At 38.3% G+C, this 24375-nt stretch overlaps 1 protein-coding gene across 1 annotated transcript; it reads right to left on the bottom strand.

Annotated features, from left to right (window-relative positions):
- Positions 1-929: 929 nt before the first annotated feature.
- On the bottom strand, positions 930-23836 carry wdr27 (WD repeat domain 27). Its single transcript, XM_049736235.1, has 24 exons — positions 23474-23836; positions 22693-22834; positions 22357-22481; positions 22130-22243; positions 22006-22057; positions 21860-21930; positions 21675-21762; positions 21489-21585; positions 21299-21390; positions 21012-21076; positions 20321-20433; positions 19463-19536; positions 17143-17212; positions 16873-16941; positions 16692-16795; positions 16494-16583; positions 15873-15994; positions 15524-15657; positions 15297-15394; positions 14845-14966; positions 12721-12818; positions 9115-9217; positions 6886-6984; positions 930-1672 (listed from the first exon to the last, which is right to left on the bottom strand). The coding sequence occupies exons 1-24, from the start codon at positions 23609-23611 to the stop codon at positions 1559-1561; spliced, it is 2394 nt and encodes a 797-aa protein (XP_049592192.1). The 5' UTR covers positions 23612-23836; the 3' UTR covers positions 930-1558.
- Positions 23837-24375: the final 539 nt, after the last annotated feature.

The raw sequence follows: 24375 nt of genomic DNA, 5'->3' as shown, positions 1-24375 counted from the left end.
ACTGGGGTTTAGCGTAGTAAGACACCACTTAATCTTACTTGAAATAAAATTATATCATCAATAAACTGTCATTAAAATGAATATTAATTATGAATGTTGGGCTTTCTTTTTGTGGTTGTTAAAAGTAGAGCATGGCCACAGACATTTTTGAAAGGGCTCATTGATTGGCATTCAAAAGTGAAGTAGCAACACATTACGTGGCATTTGTTATTCCATGTTGGACGTTTCTTAAATTCAACTTTACTCTTACTTTGGAATAAAACAATAACCCAAGTTTTGGGAAATTGGGTTCATAAGACCCCTGAATAGACGTTGATGCAATTGACGATGTCATAATCTAGTTATCTGTCTACTTTCTAGAATGTGTTTTGTTTTTCTAGTTGCTTGGGTGAATGTGGGTGGGAGGAGTCTTCTGCGTACACCTGTATTTAATAATAGTCAGCTTCTTGGCGCAGAAGATGCAGAAAACACCAGGCTATGGTTTATTTGCTACCAACGCCTGTTCTCGGAACCTTTCATAGTTTATCCCCATTGACGTTAGTTGAACTATTTGTTCTCGTTTCCCAGTCTTAACTTTTGTAGTTAAGAACATTTTTCCCAAGGTATTAGTTTTTAATCTTCTCAATTTAAGATTTTATTTGTTGTTTAGTGGTGTTTTCCTATCACTGTGGGTCTATTCAGTTGCTTTTGCCTTTGTACTGTTCATGATGAAATAAGGCACTGTTGGGTCTGTTTGTTTGCTTCTCAGGATTACATTCTGTGTTCAATAAAATTGTGACTGGTTTAAGGTCTGACAAATGTCTTGACAGATTTCATGTGTTTGCATGGTACAAAACGATAATCAATCTAAATTTAAAACAAAAAAAGTTTGAATGACAAATGTTATAAGTCATTGCAAGAACTGTAAAATGTTTGAGGCAAAAAAGTAATAATGGGCAGGCAATGTTTTATTTATATCCATCAGAAACCATGGCAACACGCTAACTTACATTGTGAACCCTTACGGGCAGGTGTGACATTTTGGTTTGGCCTGAGAGAAAAAAAGTTCGAGCCCAATGCGACAAGCAGTAGTAGCAGCATCTGTGGGCCTGGCAGCCTCACAGGTTGCACCCAGTTGACATCATGGACCTCGTGTGCTAAGTGGTGATCACAGCCAGCCATGCACTACTACATCTGTTCTACATCATTTTGATCCTTGACCTGCCCCAATGCTCATTGTGGGTAAATGGATGAGAGCAACTTGATGGGATTGTCTTTGGCTAATAGAGCTATAATTATGTCTAATTGGAGAAATATTATAGCAAGACATTGTAGTTAAATAAGGCTGGTGAGAACCTCAAATCGTCAGTCAAACTGAGGATTTACAAAAATACAAATTGGGGCAATTTTGGTGGATATTTTTGATCAACCTGACCACTCCACAAGATCTATCTTTTTATAGGCTATGCACTGTACAAGGGACCACATTAAAATGACCGTAACAATACGTCAAAATCCTTGAAATAAATAAATATTAAACAGGTTGGTCTTCAATGGCCTTTGCAGAAGCATCTTGTGTTTACAAGGACATTCTGGAGATGTTATGTGCAGCAGAGCTGGTGTCATGAGACAGACAGAGCCCGCCGCTGGGATCAAACAGGCTTATCTTCCCATCCAGAGTCCCGGTCAGCAGCTACAGAACAAAACACCAGAATATATCATTCCATTGATTTCTAGGCAGAATAGCAGTTTGCATAGTATATGGCCTATGAGACAACTACACACCCTTGGATAGTTTTGACTGTGACCATTTGAATCATACAATTTTCAGTCCCTTAAAGCACAAACTACTGCAACATACCGCTGTAAAACAGCCATTTTGTATTCACAATAGTAGTGAAAATGGCTGGGAAATGAATGGCCATTAATTATAACGCTTTAGATGGGGAAAAAAATTGGGCGGGGTATCATTTTTCATTTGCTTATTGACTAGATTTAGAGTACATTGGAACAAGATATTAGTTGAAAATTTGACATTTTCCTAGAAGCTTGCACACGTGTAAACAGGCACACCATACGCACGCGCGCAAACACAAGCACATGTTTATGCAATCACTGCAATATTTCTTAGTAATAGGAAGCATTACCTCATTTCTAACTGTCAGCTCTCATCTCAGCACTGAGTGAAAGCAGCACTTTGACATTACTGTTATAATACATACAGTCTATAGAATTTACTTATACAAGCCAGTAGGGAATAAAAGCAAATGTTCTGTACTTATGTAATATTTCAAAAAGGAATACCTTGATATGAGTATTTATTACTATTATAGCACACTGATTAAAATTCTTGGAAATTTGCCGTTCACAAAATAATCATTGTAGACAATCATGATATTTATTTTCTAATTCTCACCACAATATTTCATCATAATACAGCATAGCGATATTTGTGGGGCCATTATGAATACCAATATTGCTGCCTAATATTATTCATCCAATTAAGGATTAAAGTCTCCAGTTAGCTAGACATCAATATCTGCTGTGGAGGATCTTTTTAAAACATACGAACAGCAGGAATGTGCGTGTGAGGGGGGAACTACAGTATCTGCCAATTAGTGATATGAAACACATTTAGCTCAACAACAGACCACCATATTTCTCATGCACGGCCAAATACTTTTTGATGCACACAAATCTTCAGTGAGCAAAGCAGATGCTTTCGCCAGCAGCAGTCTGAGGAGGATTCGAAACATTTGACCCTACTGTAATTCGCTGCTAACCACACAACCATGTCGTCGTCCAGTTTCTGAACAGCAAGGACATGCAGTCATGTCCACAAGTATTGGGACACTATTCTCATCTTTTTAAACACCACCACATTGGATTTATAAAACAAAATACCAATAGTGCTTTACCTGCCACCGTTCAGTTTTAATTGAAGACTATTTACATTTAAATCAGGTGATTTTTTTTTCAGGAATTGAAAGTAAAGAGATTATTAAACAATTCTAAATTTTACTTTTTATTCCGTTCTAATAACAGTCTGTGGTGCTCTGTCAGGCCTTGACTGCTACTGTACTGAGTCCCCACTTCTTTTGGAGTCATTTTCTTTTCAGTTTTGTCTTCAACAATTAATTCGACCATTACAAAAACAAAAACCACTTATTTGTCTTAATAAGTCTTTGGTTGCTTTCTCTGTATGCTTTAGGTCATTGTCCGACAGCACTGTGAAGCATCATCTGATAAGTTCTGAAGCATTTAGCTAAATATGAGCAAATTATACTGTATTGCGCAAAACACTTTCATTCATCCTGACCTATGCACACTTATTTTTCAGACTTCTCATCTTTTGACAAGAACCTCCAGTTCATTGACCTTAATCCAGAATCTCTTCTATGGCTTGTGGTTTCTAGTTTAAAGGGTCAACGAGCAACTATATTACTGAGAACAGCAATAGGCCTAACATACGACTCATTGCATTGAAGCACACATTACGGTGTTGAGATAATTTTTCTATTGTACACTCTCAGCAAGAGTCTGTAATCCGACGCATTCCACCTAAGCGACCTCTAACCTTTGTTCACTGAGGATAACTCAAGCGAAGCTGATGATGACTGGCTTTGGAGGGTCACGGAACAAAGATTTTTTTTTTTAGCACTGGTATAATGTAAATGCAGGGATCATGCTCTCAGCTGCGGGACTTCCCTGGATTTTGAATTTTGAAAAAAAAAAACCAGCAAGGTCAGAAATACTTATGCAATAGGTTAAGCCAGATTCATAAATTCTCAAAATGATGGAATCTTATGAAATTTGCTTTTCCCATATGAATGTTTTACAAGACACTGTCTTTTATATTGTCAAGACATACATGCATCTGGGAAGTCGCAACGTTTTTAATAGTTATGCTGAAGTCTCCGTCCAAGTCATAAATCAAAGTGAAAAGTTGCATGACGTGTCATCTATATTACACAATCGAAGTTATTGTTGGGTAAGCTTCCTGGATACCACAAAAAAAAAACTACATGCGCATAGTTCAAAGTAGGAAATAAAATGTGGGTTTAATTTTCTGATGAGTCCAAATATTGCCAAACATGTCAGCAAATAGTGTTAAATGCTGTCAGTGTGAATCAAACAAAATATCCATCAAGGGGGGCTTCGAATGAACAGCATGCAATGTTGACCCTCGCAAATGATTTAAATGCTCACATTGAGACCACAGACTATGACCAAAATAACAGAATGTTCTGTACAGACGGAAAGCAACATCCACATGAGAGATGGAAGACGGCGCCATAAGTCAGCTATGAGACATGTACTAGAAAGGCAGAAAGACATAAGAAGTACTATAGCAACTATACATCAGACCACATATACTTACATAGGTTACGCAAAACCAGTAGTTGAATTTCTGTATTTTAATGGCAAATTATTGGAGAACAAAGTATAATGATTATATTTGATCAACACATACTACTAAGAGTACTTTTAGGCTATATTCATAAAGCAGGTCAAATCAGATTTTAGTGCCCTTATCTGATTTTTTTTTCATGTCAACAGTACAATTTTTTTTTTTTTTTAAGCACAACCCAAGCCTCTTTTGTATGTGGATATAAATCGGATATGTATCCAACGTGACTAAAACTCAGGTTGCCCTCATCCAACTAATAAGTACCTTAAATCACATATTTTATGTACTTAGAGAGATTCATGGCTTCCTGTTTAATTCAGTTCTATCTCTATGAACACATGCCTGCATCTCTCAGAGAAGTTCTGTCTCGGCTCCGTCTGAGTCTCACTCGGATGTGACATTCTGGAGCAGGCGGCATTTGTATTTGCTGTCTGACCATCCAATGGAGTGCTTCTTAAGGGCAGGAAAATAATAAAAAAAAATAGGGGCAAAGTAAAGAGGAAGTGTTCCAAATGCCAATTCACCACAAATGAAAAAAAATACAATGAAAAAAGCTGACTGGGACGCCAGCTGCATTTTTTTTCCAAGCTGGAAAGAGCAACGATGATACATGTGGACCCTTGGAGACAAGAGCCAATGGGATGATTCACTTGGTCTTCCAAGTTGGGGGAGGCTGACAGAACAGCTGCGAGTGTCAGGAAGCGGTCACAGCTCTGCAGTTTTGCAGCTAAAACTACGTACAAATGTTAACTGAATAAGCCAAAATATTCTCACTTAATCAAAAACTCAATTAACACTTTTAGTATGGCTGTTGTGTTGATGCATCGAACAACTATCACCATTCCTGGACTATTGAGCGCTCTTCACTCACTAAATTAAAAACAAATGAAAAAAAGCATATTTACTGTGTATATAGTCCGCATTTGTTTATAAGCTGCAGCGTGTGAAAAATTTAGCAACATATGTCCAGGCTTGTAGTATTTGTTGGCTGCATCGAATATCTGACGTGTAAATGTAACCAGTGCATCATCTAGCCTAGTTCTGGGAACTTTGGTGAATATTACAATCCATGTATGAGACATGTCTACTGAAGTCTGCCAGTGCATAAAAAACACATTTCATTATGTAGCCCTCATTTTTTACATTATATAGCTGATATAAAAAACAGATTACCACATTGGCTCTTTGTGTGCATTTATCTCACACTCTGATGTGTTAACCTTTTTATCTAGCCAATTTTTTTCCTTCTTTGTATCTGGGAATGGATGAAAAAAGCTCTTTTGCTTCCAATAAGGAGGCAGCAAATTATGAAATGAAGTGTCATTTGACAAGTGCGTTAGCATGATTGAAAGCTTGGAGCTCGGACTGGCTCGGGCTTGTCCGGAATCATCCCTCAGTAATGCCGCTGGAGGCCTAGAATGTCTGCGATTTTTTTATAATGCTCTGAGCTCTACTGCTCTGTTCACATTATTATTTGACAGTCCAAACATAGCATCTTGCCACAAAAGAAGTTTTCTGCTTCATCTATTCCATACAGTGGTATTTTGAAGTCAAGTTAAGTCATATAGCCACAGATTTTCACGCATGCATTTTTTAAATTTTATTCATGAATGCATTCATATTTAATCATGCACTGGAAAAGACAAATCATTTAATGTGTATTCTAAAGCACTAATCCATTGGAAAAAAGAAATCACAATCTAAACCAAGTCTTTAAGTAAGAAATATGGGACACTGCATCAAAGATGACTAAAACCAGACGGCAACGATTTGCACACTTTTCTAACCTATGATATAGATTTCTAATATTTTGTTTTCCATCTCTGGTGTGGAACATTGTGAGAGGAGCTATCAACAGCTCCACTTCAAATTAGAAAACACAGCTACGTATCACAGTAACCTAAATTAAGCACAGACTCCCTGATCCTATTTCCCTCTTTTGACCCAGTAACCTGTTTCTCAGCGCTGGCTGTTCATTTGCCTCGGGCTAGCTAGAACATTTTTTCTTAGCTTTATATGATACTGAAGCAGGTAAATTCCATACGAGGGAGTGAGTGCAGGCGCAGCATTATAACTGCTTATATAGTAAACCGCACTCATGCAAAAAAACAAACAAAAAAAACACAGACTTTGATCGTCTTTTGAGTATTAGGGTGGAAAACACGAGTGGTAAATGAGTGGAAAATACGCATTGCATTATCTGTCTGGGCCTTGCGGTAGAGAATTCTCATAGCAGTAAATATAGACAACATCTGGCCTCGAGATATGGCAAGGACAGGTTGGGCATATAAACAATTTGACTTGATAGTAAAATATTGTGCAAGTTCCTCTGCAATAAATCTGTAGTGATCTTTACTTACTTTGCAGTTTGACACTATGGTTGTGACTAGAAGAATAAAACTGACTGTGTATTCAATTGTGCTAGTGATGGCCTCAAATATTTGATGCTGCATGAGCCACAGGGTTATTTAAATCTAAATCACCTTATCTTTTACCTGTGGAGTAGCAGGGTTAAAGGTCACACTTAGCACCGTCTCAGAGTGTCTCTGAAGCTTGTGAAGGTAGCTGCTGCTTCTTATGTCATAAACATAAGCCTGAAATGAAGATGATGGACTAAATGAACACACAAGAACTATTATTGAATATAAAAATAATATCATAGATAGTATGTGGAAGAGAATATGAATTTGTATCACAACTTGGACGGCTACCAACCTGGCTGGCCCAGCAACTGCTTATGAATCAAAACATAAACTGTATTATCACTCAGTATTTTTAAACAGTAGCTGAGATTGTGTGGTAATACCAGTGAAGCTGATTTAGACACTGATGTTATATGGTTCATTTTCTAAGTGACTTTCTATCTGTCATTATTTCATGTGTGATAGTTTTTTCTGTGAAAGAATATAAAAGACTGGTTCTCAAATCTGTTATGATAAAAAAATGCACAAAATCCACCAAACCAATTTAGCAAACTATTGGAGTATATTACCTGTGTTATTAAGATATTGAAATACTCATATTTAAAGTCAAATCAGCTCAATGCATATTGATTAATTCATGTCTATATTATGGTCAGACACTGGTTTAGTGGGTTTGCATCCTTGGGGAAGAACTATATTTCTAATTTGAGAGTCCTGGTATTAGGTAAGAGATGACAATACCACAATCTTTCCTTATTGTTGCGGTGTGACATCAGAGTACAAATTGCCTCAAAGGTTAAGGACAGCTCGTTCGGAACTCTTATATTGAAAATGTGATGATGACTCTCAGAGATGTCAACGTGCGTTATCAGTTACACAATTTTTCCCCTCTGGCTGCAATCAAGCTTCAAGAGGCATTTGTTTGCTTCAGTGCCACAAGCAGATAAAAACAGATGTGGAGATAAATGTTTGTTACCAGACGACGACTCATCAGATTCCTGCAGCTGTTTTATATTGGGATTCTCCGAAAAAGGCTCAAGGAAAACTATCTATGGGTAGAGTGTTTCCTCTCCAAGGCATTTGATGTGTGTGGTGTCTAACAGGGCATTACTTGGCTAGGGGGACATTTTGTCAATTCCATGTAACATAAAACCTCAGATGTCTCCATTTACAAGACGTATAGTAAAGCAGCAATTCGGCTTTGTTATTTACTATATTATTATTTGGATTTTTTTGTTTCCTATTTTTTTTTCCCCATTGCCTGTGCCGCTAGGATTGCTGACTTTGGACGAGAGGCAGAGTACATTGTGAACTGGTCACCAGCCTGACTTTCAAATTGTTATGACTGTGGGTGTTTGGGAAAAATGTAAATGTATAAATTCTGCTTAGCTTTGTTTTAGTATAAGGATAAGTATGCAATTTGAGATTTTTTTTGGGGTTAATTTCACGCTCTATATCTTATATTCCTAGCAGCACTCCACATTTGGCCACAGTATTCTCGTCTTTGTATTGTCCAAATAAATGTTAATAAGTGCATATTTCCTTCCACTGCTTTTTACTCATACAAACAGGGAAAGAAGAAACAGGACATTTTCCAAGTCACTTTGATGGCAAATAAAATTCACTGTCTGGAAAAGCAATTTAAAAACACTATTTCAAAATGATGTTGAGTTGGACTTTGGAAAAAGGTCTGAGTTGAATTAAAAGTGTCTGAGTTAAAGTGCAAAAAAAGAAAGGAATCCTTGCTGTTAAAATGACCCCTGAACACGTGAAACAGTACAATCTTGTGATTTTTCTCAGGCAATCAGTAAAAAATTAAAATACGGAAAACTCTATCGTGATGATATATCACTATAATGAAATGGAACTATACAAATAAAATGGACAAAAAACAAAAGCAACTTTTATAACATTTTGTAATTCGGGTTTTTAGTCTCCAAGTATTTTAATGATCACACATGTAAAGTTTGAATGTTTTTTTCGCTATGAAATCCTGAATTCATATTAACTATCGCAAATAATACAAATGTCCTACATACATCCATATAACTCAAATTTCGTTTGACTTGATACAGTACATTAGCCATGATTCAGATCTAATTATGCATTAAATTATATGTTGTCAAATTCATAACCACACACTGATGTAAATCAACTTGTTGATGCAGAAGCTGCAGTGACTTCATTCAGTGGAACTCTTGTGGTTTTGGATTTTTTTTCACTTTGTTAGCTTATTTTCATGCACAATTCATTTGTCACTTTGAAGGGCACACGGAAAACTTCATGTACCAACAAACTTACACATTTGTCCTCTGAGCCGCACGCTATGAATCGACCACACGGCGAAATGGCGGAAGAGCAGGAATGGCAGCGGTTCACATGATTGTCGTAACGGCGTACACACCTGCAGAGATGCAGACAAAGGTTAGAAATATACAGAATCAAATACAAAATATATTAAATGTTTGCCTGAGAATATTATTCTTGCTTCCTGTAGAGTCGAATAACAAAAATGTGAAAAAATGTGAAATTTTACAAATAGAGCTTTGCTAATTTTTATTTTCTACTTATTTCACATCCAACATTAGTTGTCCAATATATCAAAACAGATATTGTACAAAGTGTAATGTATTCTTTTTACGCTTTTCATGGCTGTTATTTAAAAAAGGATATTTACAGTACACTGTTCTTTGTGCACTAGTCTAATGAATGACGAGATATTCCCAGATCATGACAGTGCACAACAGAAATCTGCCCTTGGCCCATATTTTCTTTACATTTTACAAAAATCTGAATCTGTGGTGAAGAATTTGGCCAAGGCTAACATAAAACACAGGAAAGAGGAGGTAGTAGATGACAAATGGCTGCCTCTCGCCACATGCTGGGCTCTCCGTTTGCTTTGCAACAGCATGAAATGTCTTTACAATGCCACTGACACCTAGCTGAGCAAAGGTCTCGCTATATGAGCTGAAATGTTGGCAGATCCAAGCCTTAACCTGATGTGGCTAGAACATGCCTTTCACGTTCCTGTTGTAGTAATCGAACTGAGTTAGTTGAAAGTAGGTCAAAGACATAGGCTACCGTATTTCCAGTTCGAAAGTGGAGGGGGGGGGGGGGGGGTTGAGTAATAATAACAACACAATAATAATGCATACTCTCAGAATCATAGTGCTGATTTTGTCCTATCCTTGTGGTTGTTTCAAAGATATGTCATGTTTGCATCTCGGAGGTCATAGGTTACAATGTCACTTTGCCAGGAACGACTTATGAAGAACTCAATTGATACAATTGATACCAGCATCGAGCTGCTCCTTGATAATTAACTACTATTGATTGACTAGGATTACATTTCAATCAACAGATAATGGGAACAAAAATAATAAATAAAATAATAACGTGGAATGACTTCAAAGTTGTTGGCTCACTGCCACCAAATAATTACTATTACCGCTGATTGACTAGGATTACATTTCAATCAACTGATAATGAAAAGCAAAATGATGAATAAAATAATAACGTGGAATGACTTTGAAGTCGTTGGCTCACTGCCACCAAATAATTACTTTTAAAAATGAAGCCCTAACTCCATGACACACTCAGAATAAGCATTAATCTGAAGATTAGTACCAATATAAAAGTCAACATTGCATTTTAATCATTTGAAATATCAATTAAAATAGCCTCACCTAAAGATGCAAGGATGAATGGATGGTTGGATGGATGCACAGATGCTCACCGGCCAGTTCAACATAATTGTATTTGCTTAATACTTTGAAAAATCAAAAATTAGCCCATTTATAAACGTATAATGTGGAACCATTTGACGGCTGCCTAAAAAAAAGTTAACTGAAAAAACATCACTTCAGGGATCTCCCAAGGAACATCAATAGCACCGTCAACTCTGCTGGCATGTGGTCAAGCCCATTGAGAGAAAGGTATTTCCCAGCACTACGACCCAGTTAAAAACAGTAAATAGGGAAAACAGACATTTAAAGATAAAAATGAGAAGTACAGTGACATATTATAGCGGTGACAACATGTCACGTAATTGGCAGCTAGTAAAATCTGATGATATAGGAAAAACAGGAGGAGAGCAGAACTATTGGGAGTAAAAAAAATCTAAATTCTGAATCAGTCTCGTCTTTGACCTCATTGAATAGCTTTCCCATTTGGTAAGAGACCATTGCTAATCTTTATTCTTCACATATCGAATGTCAAATGTGACGCAGCTCTTTTAATATCGTCCAATATTAATGATATTATTACAAAGTAATATTGGACCACTAAATGGAAAGCACGTGGAGATGTGGTGAAAGTTCTAACACAAGCTGCCAACACAACACTGACAATAAGCAGTGTAACCAGTTCAAGTGTAAACACTGCTTTGGTTTTCTAGGTCAGAATCAGAGACCGACCGAGGCTACACTGAGGCTAGGGAGTGCTGTAGCCCCATCAGAAATCTGTGTAGCACCAGATAAGGTCCTCCAGCACTGTATTCGATATCTTACAGTAAAGTATATGTATTTATTATTTTTCTCATCCCCCCTCTACATATCAGTCAAGTCCCTTTTTAGAACCTGGACAAAAAAATTCCTGGAGCTGTGCCTGGTCAGAATGTGGATTGAATATTTTGCCTGAAGAAGATGCATCCCCCCTCCACACACACGCACGCACACACTCAGCCTTGTGTGTGTAGTAACTGTTCAGTATTTGAACGATGACTAAAAGACTGCACTAGCAGGTCTGATCCTTTTTGAAGAGTGACCCTGAGGGTCCTTTCATGCACCTGAGTATTCACTGTCAGACTGTGCTGAACACTTGATTTAAGATGGCTTTTAACAACATTCACACAAACCCTGGCCTGCACAACTATTAGATAATTATTATAGCGATTAATAACTGATAACATGTTATTCCTAACTGATCCTGTGAATAGCTCTTTATTCCCCCCGTTAAATGAATTATTCAGTAGCGGTGAACCATAATTTTCTGAGAAAACATGTGGTTGGAAAATAATCTTGAGAGATCATCTTGATGTGTAGTGAGATCAGATGGTACAAAGTCAAGATCTATCGTAATAGAGAAAGGAAGCGCATAACACAATAAGAATTTAAGGGATTTTGTGCTAAACAGCTATGTTATCTTAAGAAAACAAGATATTGATGCAAATGGGGGAAATTGCTCAATATGCTATTGGAAGAAGAAAGATTGGACTTTGCTTCATAGTCTAATGGTTGCAGTTTTGACCTTGTTACATAGTGATGGGTGCAACCTATAAATGCAACTGCATACTGTTGCAAACATAAAACAATGCATAGCTCCATTAGGAATAAATCATCTGAATGCGTGACGTCTTTATTTTTTAGGAAATTCTGCTGAACATTCAGATGAAAGCTAAAACTTGGGTGTGCCTTACTATGCTGCAAGAGAAACAGTATTTTCTAAAAATGTGGGTCACTGCAGCTCTTTAAACTCGAGCCACGTGAGTTTATCAGATAGAACATAAAATTAACTCGAGTAGAAAAAGGGCTCCACTTTTGCTAAATCTTGATGGGACTTTATTTTATGAGTAAATTATGCCAGCCAGATATTAAAAAAACAGAAGTTGGGAGGCAGGCCCACATGGTCATCAGATAGCAAAATGATTTTAACTCAGTTTGGGACAAAATGAACACAAAGGAATTCCTTTTGCAAGGCCAAAACAAATATTTTTTATGATCCACTTTCTATGAACAATATATCCTCTAAGATGACGACTATTATGGCTTCATATGTTTAGACATGATAAATAATAAGTTGGGGAAACTTTGAGAAAGCATGTTTAGTTGGAATAAAGAAATTGGAGGTAAAGTATTTTTGTAGTTTTCTATGGTTTATTAGTTTTGAGTTAAAAAATAGTCCACTAACCTAAGTGTGCGAAGGTCCCACATCTTCAAGCCATCCGTGATTGCACTCGTGACGAAGAGGTTATACGATTCTGGTGCCTGTGTGCTGAACATTGAGCCCTGTGAAATATACACAAATGGACGAAAATGCTTCGTCGGGACACGCATGACTCAAATAGTTTGCAACTTAGCTTCTTAGAAAATCAAGTGCACGGAAAATACTTTTGCAATATAGCCTATATAAGCAAACGGCTTCCAAATATTTCATTCCACCTCGCACAACAGTGTGCGGTGAGGTAGAGTTAAAGCCAATGGTAGTGAAGCTGGAATGTGAGATGTTTTCTTTTCAACAATTTGTTTTCCATCCTTGATCCACCACAGTGAGATAGCACTCGGTTATATATACAGTTTCCACAGCACACATATGCCAATTCCACACGACATCTCTACCAACATATCAGATGATGCATAAAAGTATGTCTGAAATAGGGAGTTTTTGTTTGGATTTCCATTAAGAGTGTGAGAATGGGATTCTGAGAGGGCATTTCCAGTTCAGTTTTCCGAGAAGTCCTCCGCTGTGATGAGTTCCAGGTGAGTTTGTACTGAAGAGGCGATGGAAACTTCAATTGGGAAACGTTGCTTCCCATGCTGCAGTTCTCCAGATTTGTCATATTTGAGACGGGATAGCAAGGTAAAAGCCGGGACACTTTGTGTCCAGGCTGAGATAATCCCTGTGATCCTTCCTGGTATTATCCCGCCTGTGCTCTGCCTCGGGCACCCATTGACGCACTATCTCAGCTGAAACAACACAGTCAACATTGATGGCGCACAATAGCTGGCGTGACAGTAGAGAGGCACCTGTGAGGGCAGGCCATGAAGTCAGTTGACGCAATCAAGTGTGATCCATGCCACTAGCTGCTGTTTATCCACCTAATCCAGGCTACCAAACTCACATAGAACAACATACCCAAGTGAGGGGACGTTAAGCATGGGTCACCAGTTATGGGAAAATTCAAATTTGTTTCATGAACAAGTTGTTTTTTTATTAACTCCTCATGATGGGGCAACATTAGGCTAGAAGTATAATGCCTCGCCAACCTCTTCATTTGACCTAACAGTGCCTTCGAGAGGAGTCCAAAAATACAATAATCAGTTCATGGAGTGTGAAGCTTCATTTTCACCGAGTGAAGCTTCATTTTCACCTAGTGACTCACTAGGTTCACGGGCTCACAAGTTCACAAGTTTTGGTCAAGATCTTGAGAAGGATCAGTATACTAAATGTCACATTTTCACTTGACAATGCAGAGGACTCATTGTTATGCTTAAGATGCTTGCTCCAATGAGTGTAAATCCTCATCAGACATTGCCAGTTGAAATCCATCAATGATATTTATAGTTTTCATTCTGAGTGATTCACAATTGTATTCTTCAGAGCACAAAAATGGCTATGGATGCAGGCCCAAGCTGTCTACTTGTTAGACAACAGCAAATTGGCCCCATGCTGGTCCAAGACAGTGATGTGGGAGTAAGGATGCAGAAACCAAAAATTGAACCATGGAACAGCTTCGTTCCAAGGCTATCATTGTGTGGAATCTCCTCCTGTCTTCTCATATGGCACTTATAATCCCAATAAACCAGGGATTCAAACACAGATAGATGGATGATAATGACCATGAGCTTTTAGCCACTGACTTACCTCATTCACACCACAAGCTAACACGTTTGCTGCTTCACAGATAATGTGCTCCTTATGTAACCAGCCTGACGCTCATGGATGTCTTACGCAACATCATAACATCTGCCAAATAGTCGATCCTTCTCGATGAAGATGGAACTCGCTCTACCCATTGATGCCAAATCAAATAAATTTTCCTTTGTGGGGGTCTGAGCTACACACGCTGGCTTTGCTTTGTTTTTTTTCCAATAACGAAGCCAATTATCAACATTGCTATATGCATTTTTTTTTTTTTTCAAATACAGATGAGAACACTGCGTGCTAAACACTGTATTAACAGTTGGATGACTTTTGGAGAATTTAAATGGGGTACATAGTAAACAGTGGAAACAGTGGGATATAAATTAGATATGGGGGATTAGATGGAACCATAACTTTCAAATAGGAATTGTAACATTTTGAAATGAGTACCTTGTTTTGTGTTATACAGTGGACGGCTCTGCTGTGAGCATCGGGCACCTCTGCGGCGACTATGCCTTTGTTCATGTCAAACACTTGAATGGAACGATTGGAAGTACATGCCAGAACAATGTCTGAGCCAGGAAAGTTATGGGAACTACTATATGGTGGAGTCAAAACAAGTATGGAATTAGGTTGAATTTGAGGGGAAAAGGTCTATAAGATTTAAAAAAACAGTAAGCGTTATCTGTATTTTACTTTGCCTGTACAGACATTCCTGAAAAATGAAAAACGAAATAATCCCAATCAAAACCAGCAGTGGTAGCTACAGAGGCAACTATTTACATGGCTCAGATTCAAGGGGCCAGCTCACAAGATGAGCGGCTTGATTCAATTTGTCCATCAAAACATGTTATAGTCTGCACTTCCTGTTATAAGAATAAAAAAGAGAAGTGAAAGGATACATGCGAAGAAATCATTGATAGCAGACAAGTCTGTAATATCAGCACCTGCAGATGTTGAAAAGCAGCTTGACAATTTGACAAAACTCCGCTGCTGATATCTGAAATTAAAAACAAAAACAATCCATATATTGATATAATAGAACTAAAAAAAAAAAGCATGATCGGCATCGTTCATTTTTGTGCAACATTGGGAGAAAATTATCGATGCCCACCAAAACCCACATTACCTTTTGATGTCATCATGCGTGACATCCACATGATACAAATACAGGTGTAGTGAGTCTCCCAATGCAAGTAGCAAAAACTTGTCCAGGTAATAAAACTGGGCAGCTTTGATATGTTTAGAGGACATATTTTTCCTCTGAAAGAAAAAGAATATACATGAGATATTCACAATCTCAAAATATTCACAGAGTTCTAAAAAAGGGTTGTTTTAATTACATCATTTGACCATTCATTCTGTTTGCATTACATTTTAATAGAAAGTGATTGGTCAAGTCTAAATAAAGGAGACATTTGAGAGGAATGACATAGAAGACCACAACTATCAGTGTAGGATGGGAATGCAACATTTACCATGATAACAGCGGGCTCCGGGATGTCATGAGTCCAAAGTCGCAGAGTCTGGTCATGTGATGCACTTAACCAGTACTGCCTGTTGAGGCTCCAGCTCACACTGCTCACTGGCTTGTCGTGCCCTGCAAACAAAGAGAGCCTTTCATAATCGCCTGGGAACACAGTGTGTATTTGCAACATTTACTTTTATGGAACTCTTCTGAGAAGTGGACAGAGTGAGAATTACAGCATCCCTTTGTCACCTGACAGTGGTCATTGTATCTGTGCTGCCCCCTTTTGGTGTGTTTGATATAGAACAGATTGTGCCTAAATCCCACTTAATAGCTTTAGCATTAAACATCTGCAGTAAAAAAAATCTTCACCTACAAGTTTGACAGTTATAGTTGAGGCAGTAAATATCAGTGCAGTGTTTCATCTCATGCCAAAGATCCATTTTAAAGTTATTTACAGTAGCCCAAATAAGGCTCTTGATTCGTTTCGTAACAAATCAAATTCTTCAGTCTGTTTTTTCTCATAAAATGATTGCAACTGAGAGATACAATGAACTACAAAGGAATGTGTGCACTGTTTTCAAATCAAGTTAGCAAAATACTAAAAACAAAAAAGGACCCTGCAATGTACCTGTATAGACAGCTGGATTGCCAGTAAGGGAAGACTTGTACATAAACACAGAGTTGTCACCTAGGCCACACAGGATTTGCTTTCCATCGCCTTGGAGAAAAGAAATACTCATTATCAACATGTATATTTTACATTTAACAATTGTTATAAAAGCGGTGTACATTATTAGATTTTTAGACAACAGAATTTGATACTCACCTGAGTACTGCAGGCAATACACTGGCTTGCTTGAAATACTTAAATTGACACGAAGAACTGTAGGTGCGGCAGTGTCTTCTGGGTAATCTTTGAGGAATAAACCTCTGATTGAAAATGAATATGATTTCAAACAAATCCAAGAAGAACTGTAATTTCAATTAGGACAATAAATCGCACTTACTTCTTCTTATTAGTCGTCACTGAGGACTTATTTTTCGGAGCAGTTGTTTTGGGTGAAAAAAGAAGCTTTCTGTAACAGAAGCAGAAATGTTGTTGCTCTAATGGTAGTAGTGGTGGAAGGACATGCCACATAATTTGAGGTGGGATTTAGATTTGCTGTTGTGAACCACTAACAAATGTTTCCACCACCACAATTTTAAGTCAAAGCGGTGCAATTTAATTTAAACTAAGAAGAATATATTTTTTCTTATATATGTATCTATGATGCTACCTTGGGGAGCTTGTGTATCCAGATGATTTCACCTTTGAGTGAAAGACAAGCGGCTGTTCCTTTAAACCACCTGGAGAAAAAACACCCCAAACAAACATTGTGAAGTATATTAGACAAGTGCGTCTGTGTTCATTTGTCGTGTATGAGACACACACACGCACATTTATATAGAGTTTCTATAGAGTCAAAATGGCCACCATTAGCCACAACATCAGTCTTTAAATTTACAAGGCTTATATGGAGGACTGGAAGCAAAAAGAAATAAATCCATCAGTGTTATTTCAAAGATAGTTCTTTCCTGGAAAACGCACTCAGTTGCCCCAAAAATCTACTGCATCTGTGGGACTAAAAGTCACGAGTCATTAAGCTCTTTGGACCCACATAAGTACATTAAATTGTGGGATTTTTTTTTTAGAAGTGACAATGATTGATTTAACAGTGACTCTGTCTATCTCAGGAGACATTTTCTTAGACAAAGCCCAGGAGGAAAATTACATGGTAAAAGAAGTCCAACAAAAATACATAGATAATAATTCAGGCTTCTAAAAAATTTGAAAATACCACATCTATATGTCTTAAGTGTCCAATGTTTAGCAAAATTAATGGGTGTAACAGAGACTGAAAGTTGGGGATCATGGCATATACATTAGAGTACAAATTCAATTTCCTTAGCATGTATGATAACATCTCTCTGTCTTTTTTCTTTGCAGTATGAAGCAACAGAGTCATCTGTCCCCATTTTTCAATGAGGGAAAGGAAATGACATCATAAACTAATTATACAATTATGACGTTGAATATAGAATGACATTGTGACGAGCAGTAGGAAGAATAAAATGGAATTTGAGCTGTTCCTCCAGAAAACCATCTTTTTGAAACAAAATGAATGACTAAACTTTGAGTCATCCCATTCATCAGGTTAACATCATAACTGTGAAATGAGTTGTCACATCCTTTCTCACTCAGCTCTTTAAAAAGAACTCCTGTAGACATGTTCCAGACTTACAATGGAATAATGTTTTCTTTTCCAAGAGTCTGAGAGGTTTATGGTTTAACATGTTTAAATTCTGCACATAGTGTACACTTAATAACGCAGCATGATTATGGCCGAATTAGTCAGTAAATGCTTGTGGCTTTGGGTCTGACATAGCAGTGGTGCAGTACATCTCGACGACATCACCACTGTGTGGCTCAGCAGCTTTCCTCAATACAACTGTGGGGAGTCGGGATAATGTTGCCCTTTTCCACCGCTACCTCCCCGTGAGAGCAACATGAAAACCGCAGCAAACCACTGACCTCCCTTGAGAAGACAAGTAAGCTGCTGCCAGAGCCTAATTATACACCCGGGTCACAAATAGGCTGGTTTGACCACGGAACCCATGACTGCACAAAGCAACCCCGTTTGGATAATTAACACCCACATATTGCCTGCTTTGTGTTTGTGTCTGCGATTATATTTCTAGTACCTGTTAAAATGCTGAACGTGCTCAAATTGAAGGGAGTTAAATAAGTAATTACCAGTCCCGGGCTGTGTGAAGGAAATAATGTTTTCCATTCTCTCACATATAATGTGGAAGTTTTCTCAAATAGACTTCCAACAATGCTTCTGTGTTTTGTTTTTCCTCAGGGATTTTCCTATAGATTTGTGAAATATAATTCAGTTTTAGTGTAAGTATATATTAAGAGTGGAAAATATTTTGTCAGAAGCTTATGAGTTTAACATCATGGACAGGATAGCAGGGGCGGCTCGGTGGCGCACTGGGTAGCACGTCCGCCTCACAGTTAGGAGGGTGCGGGTTCGATTCCACCTCCGGCCCTCCCTGTGTGGAGTTTGCATGTTCTCCCCGGGCCCGCGTGGGTTTTCTCCCGGCACTCCGGTTTCCTCCCACATTCCAAAAACATGCTTGGTAGGCCGATTGAAGACTCCAAATTGTCCGTGAGTGTGAGTGCGATTGGTTGTCTGTCTCTGTGTGCCCTGCGATTGGCTGGCAACCAGTTCAGGGTGTCCCCCGCCTACTGCCCGATGACGGCTGGGATAGGCTCCAGCACGCCCGCGACCCCCGTGGGGACTAAGCGGTTCAGAAAATGGATGGATGGATGGACAGGATAGCATCAATTAGCCATTCCTATTCATGTTCAGGTCTAATCAATTGGGAGGGTAACAATGGACAACATGAGGAGTCCTTTTTAGGGTCGCTGTGGTTATGACAGAAATGTGGGTATTTTTTATTACTAGCCAGTGTACCATCAAGATTGTCATAAATTGTTTCTTTAACAACATGCAATCATTTTGTAACCGCAAGATGGCAACACATCCTGACCTTTTTTCTTCAAATGACTGGGCTCCTTCTTCTTCAACTCAGCATTGAGAGGTGACTCCAGCAGTGGGGGGGAACTGGAAACAAGAGAGGGGTGAGTCGGAGAAAAAGAGTAAGTGGAATTGAATGCTCATAAACTTTTCCATTGCTGGATTATTAGTCGCTCTAACGTTGTTGACTCATCAAAAATCAAATCCCGCAGCCGCAATCAAGGCTGCAGCTTGTCCATTATAATTTTCCACTGCGTCAAAATTTCAGGGGTTAAACACAGATCATTCCATTTTCAACTCTTTAACACTATACTTTGCCTCAATAAACAACCATTAACACTCACATTCAGAACCTACATTTAGATTTTAAATTGGACTGAATGAGTGTGAAGAGGGGCGGCTCGGTGGCGCACTGGGTAGCACGTCCGCCTCACAGTTAGGAGGGTGCGGGTTCGATTCCACCTCCGGCCCTCCCTGTGTGGAGTTTGCATGTTCTCCCCGGGCCCGCGTGGGTTTTCTCCGGGCACTCCGGTTTCCTCCCACATTCCAAAAACATGCTTGGTAGGCTGATTGAAGACTCCAAATTGTCCCTAGGTGTGAGTGTGAGTGCGATTGGTTGTCTGTCTCTGTGTGCCCTGCGATTGGCTGGCAACCAGTTCAGGGTGTCCCCCGCCTACTGCCCGATGACGGCTGGGATAGGCTCCAGCACGCCCGCGACCCCCGTGGGGACTAAGCGGTTCAGAAAATGGATGGATGGATGGAGTGTGAAGAGTTGTTTGTCTCACTCTCCTTCACTCTCCCTCTGTATATATTTTAAACGTATATATTATATGAAATGTAAAATGACTTGCGTGTTAAATTTCAAGATTACCTTGGAAATATTGAAAAGCCTTGACTTCCCGCCTGGATTCTTTTTACGTCACCCAAACAGAACTCCAACAGGGCCACACATGGAGTAAACAAAGAGCTCACTAAAAACAGCATCTGTGTGGCGAGAATTCAACAATTGTCAAGGTAATGATTTTCATCTGCTGTATATGTAGAATGTGAAATTTGTTTGAGGACTTTAGACATCATTACATACTATATGGCAAAGAGTCCAACAGTGGGTTGTAAACATTATGCTCTACTTGCAAAGTTGCCAAAATGCCATTTTTAAGTGCAATGGCCATTAACACATTAAAATGTTTCGGAAAAAATGGATGAAAACATCCCTTATTCCATTTACCAATGATAGACTTTAAGTAGTAAAGCAAAAAAGCACATACTTAATGTTTATAGTAGATGTGCGCAGCGTGTAGTCAACACAATTACCCTAATAATGACCTAGGAAAGGTTTTGACAATAGCACAGTGTGGATATAACAAATATGAACCACCTGAAGTACAGAGAGAAATCCAACACAAGCTTTACGTGCAAACGCCACACAGGAAAGCCTAAATTGTAGCTCTAGTACTCCACATCTAATCTAATTTGACTTTGTCCTGTCACCGAGGAAATCAAAGTTCAAAGTTATTAATCAAGATGAGGAAAAATGTCTAGTTTCTTTGAGGTATACTCACAGAGTTGTTATGTTTGTCAGAGAAGACCCAAGACCCAGCCATCGAGATGCTCAAATTGGGGTAATCTAGAATCAGATGAAATGCAATTGGCCAATAGCATCACAGTCATACTAAAGGGGATATTTTTTGCAATTGTTTGATGTAAAATTGTTGATGGTTACCACAATGCATCAAAAGCAACAATATTTTTAACGCCATGTTTTCTACAAAATACTGAGTTATCGTTTTTTTTTTTTTGCCGATTGGGCTTTTTAGGCAGCACAACAGGAGCAACATGAGTACCATACCTCTGAAATGTAAAACAGTTACGAGCTCTGCTGTAGCCAGGTTGACTACATACAGACCATCAGTGCTTCCAACACATAACCAGCTCCCGTCCCTAGAAAGGTAAGCAAACTATAACACAATTTACAAAAGTGCATCTAGTTATTTGAGAGAACAACTTAGCATAGTTGGTTCGATAATTTTTCCACTTACCTTTTCTCTGCATCTGTGTTGCCATTACATGAGCCAAAAGAAACTATTTTGAGGACAGGTACTAAAATTTCTACTTCTGATGACTTTTCCCCAACACCTAAAAGAAGTCATGAGAAGCAATATTAAAGTAAATTAGCTCATCAAAGTACAAATGCAATAACCCGTACTCCATGTCTCGGTTGTCACCTGCTTGATGTCGTTGGTCATTTTTGTGAAGGTCTATTTTGGTCACGAGCTGACAAGAAAATTCAGCCGTGAGAGAAAAGCACCAAACCTACAGCAAACAGAAAATAATTGCTTGACCACAGCAAGGAATTTTTTTTTTTTTTTATAGTAAAGGTCAATTTGCTGCTAAGACTGAATGTAGCAACCTGTCCATTTGTGGAGCCGGTGATTATGTGTCCATTTTCCTTCATGAAGAACACACTGAGTAGAGGAGAAGCTTAAAAATAGAGTTTTGGTAAATGTATTAAACAATTAAAAATAATCAGATCTGTTTTATTCTTAGATGTCATACCTGACAGTACAAAAGACTGGTAGAAAACTGATTCGGTTTGTAGATCCCATACCTGCAAGATAGTTATATACAGTTCTGGTCCAATATGTTTAATAATACATCAATCAGAATGCTAACTCAGTACCTTAAATGTTCGGTCCTCTGATGTGGTGACAAGAATGTTTTCATCCCACGAGCAAAACTCTGCTGACGTTACAGGCCCCAAATGGCCAGTTAACGTTGAGATTGTTTCCTGTTTCTGATGAGAAAAACAATCATAATGGCTTTCCATCTGTATCTACAGTGTATTAGCATTTGCATCTCCAGATCAGAGTTCAAACCTTAAAAATGCATTTGAAGTTTTCAGAATACCTGTGAGCTGAAAACATATGCAGTGGCTCCAGAGCATGCAGCCACTCTTTCATCAGACGAACAGAAGGAAATATGGACCACTTCACCTGGTCGGCTTCCAATAATTGTTCCGGCTGCAATTTGACCTTTGGTAAAAATTCAGTGAATTAAATAAGACCATTATGCAAACTCAATGACAAAAACAATATGTGAGCTGTTAAATGAAATACCTTTCTGTAAGTATTGTTCAGAATTTAGTAAGATTATTATTGTTATATAAGCACGTTAATTCATTTCACTGGTCACTTTATGCCTGGTTTGTGCAGATTTGCGCGAAGCAACTTTCTCTTTCCGTACCTTGGCTCACTCTTCTCTGGCACACCTCTACATTCCAGACGATTATATAATCAGCAGATGCAGAACAGAAAAGGACAGGTGAGTTCTTTTTCCCAAAAGTCATAGAGGTGATTTCACCATGATGGCCAGTGAGCAGCAAGGCCTGTATAGATGCAATAAACATTAGCAATCTTCATGCCAGTGTCTTTACTGTACCATTCTTCCATTTTTTCCCCTTTGTGCAACATCCTGTCTTCAAAATGCCATTTCCTCCCCCTCTCCTTATGGAAAGGACCAGCCTGCAGAACATGGCCGAGCAATAGTAAATAGAAAGCTAAAAATAAGTTGTGATAAAGGCAGCTCAATGATCTGCCACACAGTTGTGTGGTTTTGCGTTGCAGTTTTGGTTCCCAACCAAATGTGTATGTGACATGTCCAAAAACGTGCATGTTAAGTTTCAATTTATTTTGGGCAAAAATACAGACGATCACTTCTGACATGCAAAACTGACAGATTGCTCACACTATTCCACTTGTGTTATGGCAGTAATGAACAAGAGTGTGACAACTAGCAAGCAAATAATTACAAACCCTTTTCGCAATGTAAATAAAAACATCGCTTTCAGCATCATGTTTCCAAGGTTTCACAAAAAACAAGAACATACAAATAAACTCACATTAATAAAAATATGACTTAATCCTTGCACACTTGTCAAGATGCTATCCATTGAACAAATACCAAAGATATGAATTATTCCATTCTGGACATAGAACCTTACTAAAGTAAACATTGGATGACTAACCTTTTGCTCCACGTCTACATTACTGTAAATGAGAATGTCCTTGCTATTTAGAGGGATACCAGTGTAATCGCAACTACAAGCCAGCCGCTGGTACGATACAAGTCTGTCACAAGTCAATTTGAACCTTTCAACTATCATTTTCCTTCTCCACGGAAAACCACAAACCCACCTGATCCTTAACCTATTAGCAAAACATGATAGCAATTCAAACAATTGCCACTAAGTATCTAGCATTCGTTACTCCACGTTTTCTTAAAAGAACATATTTGATTAAACTTAATGAGTAATTTAAACATTACAAGCGATAGTGTGGGCAAACGTTTGCGGTTGCTAGGAGACCTGTGGGTACGCTTAGCAAAAGATTGTCTATTGAACACGATTTTCTTATCCTTCATTATGACGTAGGCAGCGCTGAATCTCGTTTCAGAGTGGGACGTCTGTAATGATGAAAGAGTATTTGTATTACCACCTATAGCCACTAGATGGCAGGCAATTACAAATTTGTGATTGCAAACCACTCAATTGTGATCAAGGTACATACAAATTGCGAAATAAAAGAATTACAAATCAAAGAATGAGGTTGTAATGATACTCATATAATTTGTACGATATTTACAGTAAATAACTAGAGCCACAGTAAACAACGGCAGCCCTTATGTTGGTCTTTAATATGATACTTATGGTGATAGAGCTTTTTAGGTGGTGTATTGCTGTAGTAAAAAAGGAATTTAAAAAAATATTGATTTCAATTGCCCAAAACGACGCATATTGCCCATATATTTTACAGAGGTGACGTTGAAATTACAAAACCAGACAAACGTTTCTTTACAGTACATTTGAATTGACACAGTTAAAATGGAAAGAGAAAAGAAAGAAAGCCCATTTAATCCCACAAAGCGCAA

The sequence above is a fragment of the Syngnathus scovelli genome, chromosome 12 (genome assembly GCF_024217435.2).
Source record: "Syngnathus scovelli strain Florida chromosome 12, RoL_Ssco_1.2, whole genome shotgun sequence".
In the NCBI taxonomy this organism is placed as follows: domain Eukaryota; kingdom Metazoa; phylum Chordata; class Actinopteri; order Syngnathiformes; family Syngnathidae; genus Syngnathus; species Syngnathus scovelli.
The sequence above is the reverse complement of the archived record's forward strand: the minus strand, read 5'-3'. Positions and strand labels throughout refer to the sequence as shown.

What these genes read in the sequence shown, in the direction of transcription:
- wdr27 (XM_049736235.1), bottom strand. Translation starts at nt 23,611, where the DNA reads ATGATAGTTGAAAGGTTCAAATTGACTTGTGACAGACTTGTATCGTAC. An exon ending in CTGACAAACATAACAACTCT is followed by an intron (nt 20,434 to 21,011) that starts GTGAGTATACCT and finishes CTCGCCACACAG; the next exon opens with ATGCTGTTTTTAGTGAGCTC. An exon ending in CAGTCATTTGAAGAAAAAAG is followed by an intron (nt 17,213 to 19,462) that starts GTCAGGATGTGT and finishes TTTTTTCTCCAG; the next exon opens with GTGGTTTAAAGGAACAGCCG.